Here is a 4,295-nt window from a genome sequence, read left to right as displayed (position 1 = left end):
GAATGAGAAAGAGCGCTATCCTGCTGAAGAATTTGCCTTTTCCTGTGGTTTGTAATGTAATGGGCAGCACAAATGTCTTGATACTTCAGGCTGTTGATGTGGCCATCCACTCTGCAGGTCTCTCGCATGGCCCCATACTAAACGTAACCCCAAACCATGATTTTTCCTTCACCAAACTTGACTGATTTCTGTGAGAATATTGGGTCCATGTGGGTTCCAATAGGTCTTCTCAAGTATTTGTGACAATTAGGATACAGTTCAACAGATGATTAATCTGAAAAATCTACCTTCTGTCACTTTTCCAAATGATCAACTAAAAGTCAAGTTATTTTTTGTTGCTCTTACAACTGATATTGACGACAGGACTTTTATCAGGTAGTGTAATTCCATTCATAACTACAGTATGTAACCCATGAGGTTGCGTGTTCACCAATGTGTTTTTATGCTGCAGAAATGTGAGCGCTGTTCTAGCTGTAGCTATCAGCTGTAAGAATTTTTGCAGTGTATATTTTTTAAGTCGGTGGGGATAATACAGAGTATCCCCACAGCACCTTTACAAGTTGCAAATCTTTAGCACATTAATTGTTGGCAGTTGCCTGGTATTGTCCCACCCCTCATTCAATGTGACTCAAAAGTTACACAGATTGGTGCTGTATGTGTTTTTTTTTAAAGTCTGAAAAAATGCTGAGTGTTCAGCGTTGACTGTAAAATGCTGCAGGGCCTCAAAAAATGTACCAGTATAAATGAAAACTACAAAAAACAAATGCTAAACTTGATAAAAAAAAAAACCCTGTGCTGAACACGCATCCTAACATTAGTCCAAACACTAAGTTTTAAAATAACATAGACTTAGCATTAACAGCATAACACAGTCAGAGCATTTATATACTGTTTAGCCACACATGTAAGTCGCTTTGGATAAAGGTGTCTGCTAAGTGAGTAAAAGTAAATGTTATCATGGACCTTTATATATTATAGGCCGTTGTGCAAGCTTTCTAATGCATAATGTCTTATTCACCAACCCAGTATGTTGTATTGTTCATCTAAATCAGGGGTGCCAAAACTTTTTCTTATGAAGGGCCAAAAACCAAACTTAATTGTGGCCAGTGGGCCGAAGGTAAATATAGTTGTCATTGGGATTTCCTAATTTTATTCACTCATTTTCTTTTAGGCCTAGTCCCTTTATTAATCTGCGGTCGCCACAGTGGAATAAACCGCCGGATTTTCTAATTTATTTTATAATATTTAAAAATAACTAGAAAGCTTTGCTTTATATTAATTCATATGTTTTTTTTTTACATTTTATAATGGTTTTAATAAAGTAAAAACAAGAACAATCTCATTTATAATAAATGGAAATACACCCATTTTTGCTGTGATTTGCTTGCCGATGTCTTTTGCATAGTCTGCTATCCGTCAAGTGACAGTATTTACATTTTAACTTAAACATTTAATTGAAACATTTGCTTTTTTGTATCTCAGCAATAAAAAAAAAAAAAAAACATTTTACGTCAAATTAAACACGATGAAAGACATTGTCCATTATTCTTACTTTCTTTTCAGATGGAATGGTTGGTCAAATCAAAGATTACAAATGGGCCAACTTGGGCCTGCAGGCCCTACTTTGGGCATCTCTGATCTAAATGATTCATTGTTGATATCCTGGGTGATGAAACTTACATTTAAAAAGGGATGCAAAAACTGTCAACATCCAGACTGTTTTAAATGCACTCAGGACCATTTGCTAAGACAGTAAATGTACTGTAATAATGTAGTGAATGTGTCGTTTCTTACACAAAACAATCGTTTTGCCTTGTAAGACTGTAGTGTATTGTCAAGAACCAAATGTATCAATTTTGGTTTGCCTGTATATGATTTATTGGACTCTCTAAGTGCTGCTAGTCACTGACTTGGATTTTATGAATCTCCAAGAATCACAGTTTCAGCTGAACATCATCTTTAATGTTCTACTAAATAAAATAAAAAGTCACTCTGGGTTAATAAAGAGCAAAATTTAATATCTGGGAGAACTATCACTTTAAGCAAAGTGTGTTAACCATGCACGAAGGTGCAATTTTTTACAAGTCCAGATTGCTTTGTTATGTTTGCTGCGACAATAAATGCTGACAATGTTTTTTAATTGCTACATGAAAATAGACAATGCCAAACACATGTCCAATTTCTGTTTCAAAACTCCCAAATAATTGTATTGTCCTACGTTTCGTGATAAAAATAAAAGTTTTTTATCAGCATCTATGGTCGCCAATCTTACTGAAGTCAAAACATCAATGAACAAAACATTTTTTTAGGGAAAAGGGTTCATTCCCCAAAAAGGTGTCAAAAACCTTTAGGTCAACAACCATATTAATATTGTGTTGTTGTATTTATATTCTATGCTAGTTACTGACAGATACCAGCAATGACAAAATGTGTTTTTTTGCTATAAAAAAAAAAACAATGCCATGGAAGAGTGGGTTCCCCAAAGATAGATTCAGTTAACATTTCTTAAAATAATTATGAATTATAAGTATAAACGTATTTGTGTGACAGAAAGTGTGAAAAACATTTTTCCAAGTTGTTTTATTTCTAAAGGCTACAAAATAAAAATTGTAAAGGTGTAAGTTGTTTAAAGGAAATGAAGGTAGGTTATTGTCAATTTTAATTGTAGGTGTCCAATAACCCTAAAACAAAAACAGTGTGAAGGCAATTATGCTTACTTTCCTTTGCTGGTCATCTAACCACATCACTGGTCTATGTATAATCTCTGTGTTATTTCGTAATAATGTAATCTGGTCAAGGCTGTGGCACATGTGTCTCTTGATCCATCGCAGAGACGGATTTCGAGCCCTGAGCAACAAGTGTCCTATTTAATTTCTGTCACTCGTTTTAACACTGTTATAAACTCGCTTGTTTGGAGCGAAATGAATGCCGACAACCCATTAGTCACACAATAATTGCTTATGTCATAAAATTAACCCATTCTATCTAGATTTATAGGTGACCTCACTGCGATGTGCATTCATACCAATAAGAGTTTACCAAAATATTAGTAACTTTTTGAAAGGGCAGTTAAGTAATTTAATAATACGACCCCAAGCAAGATATTTAATTCATTTATACAAATATGTAGCCTTCAGCAATTTCTTACGGTCCACATGTAGTGTTCCTCTAATAAGCGCGTTTAAAAACAAAATGATGCTTACCCGGAATGGCGAGGTTGGTAAGAGGAATACCGTGCAAGGTGTCCGGTAAACTAGACATCCAGTCCGCATAACGGAGTTCGCTCTTCCCCTGAGACGAGGCCATGCTGTCGGTTCTCCGGTGCTCGGTGTCCGCGCTCGCTCTGAGTGCTTGAGTCTTCAGCGCCGCGCTCGCGTGAGTTCACAGCGCGAGCATCACCACACCCCCGAGACGCGCGCGCCGCACATACATCACTATTTCCCAGCCTTCTGGATTTCAACTGCGTCTTTACTACATATACACGTTTGATGTATGTAACATGTCTTTTTTGTTTTGTTTTTCCTCTCTCATGTGTCTGCGGAGTGTGCGCGCAATTAGATAACCGTCGGTGCGCGCGGCGAGTGCGGATTTAATTCATTCATTTGATGTTATTGAACAATTACTGTTTGCGTCGAGAAACAAGGCGGACGACTTCTCCATCCGTGAATCACACATTCTCACCCTTTCATGTCACGTTAGATATGCTATTAGCACAGTCAAAATACACGTTTGCAAGTCTGAATTATAAGGCGCGCAAGGACAAAAGGTGCAACAGGTGTAAACAGACGTGTCAGGCAAATGACAAAACAACAAACGGATATCCTCAGTGATGATAATAAACTAGATACACAATTAAACATGATGTCTGTCTTGAGCGCCATTCAGACTGCATGGAAATGTGCATCGGGTTTTCTTAATAATATGTGCAACAAAAACCACATGAAGCCTTTTTTGTAATCTGGTTTGGGCAATATGTGCTCTTAAATCTGATAAAGGTAACCCGTTGTGAACAGTAATTGAAATTCATGCATTTGTACACTACCTAACAGAAGTTTTGTCGTCGATACCAGTTGTAAGCAACAAATAATAACTCGACTTCAAGTTGATCAGTTGGAAACGTGTCAGGTAAATTTTTCCAATAAATCTGTTGAACTGCATCCCAATCATCACAAATACTGCAGAAGATCTATTGGAACCCGCATGGACACAAGATTCTCAAAGAAATCAGTCAAGTTTGGTGAAGGAAAAATGTATGGGGGCATGCAAGAGAGCTGCAGACTGGATAGCAACATCAA

General features: G+C 36.9%; 1 protein-coding gene across 1 annotated transcript in view; it reads right to left on the bottom strand.

The window, feature by feature from the left end:
- plcxd3 (phosphatidylinositol-specific phospholipase C, X domain containing 3) overlaps nt 1-3,349 on the bottom strand; it is a 41,407-nt gene extending 38,058 nt beyond the window's left edge. Inside the window, 1 exon segment of the mRNA NM_001014300.1 lies at nt 3,204-3,349. Within this exon segment, the coding sequence (NP_001014322.1) occupies nt 3,204-3,306 (103 nt within the window). The 5' untranslated portion in view covers nt 3,307-3,349.
- Between the last annotated feature and the right edge of the window lie 946 nt (nt 3,350-4,295).

The sequence above is a fragment of the Danio rerio genome, chromosome 8 (genome assembly GCF_049306965.1).
Source record: "Danio rerio strain Tuebingen ecotype United States chromosome 8, GRCz12tu, whole genome shotgun sequence".
Taxonomy (NCBI): Eukaryota; Metazoa; Chordata; class Actinopteri; order Cypriniformes; family Danionidae; genus Danio; species Danio rerio.
The sequence above is the reverse complement of the archived record's forward strand: the minus strand, read 5'-3'. Positions and strand labels throughout refer to the sequence as shown.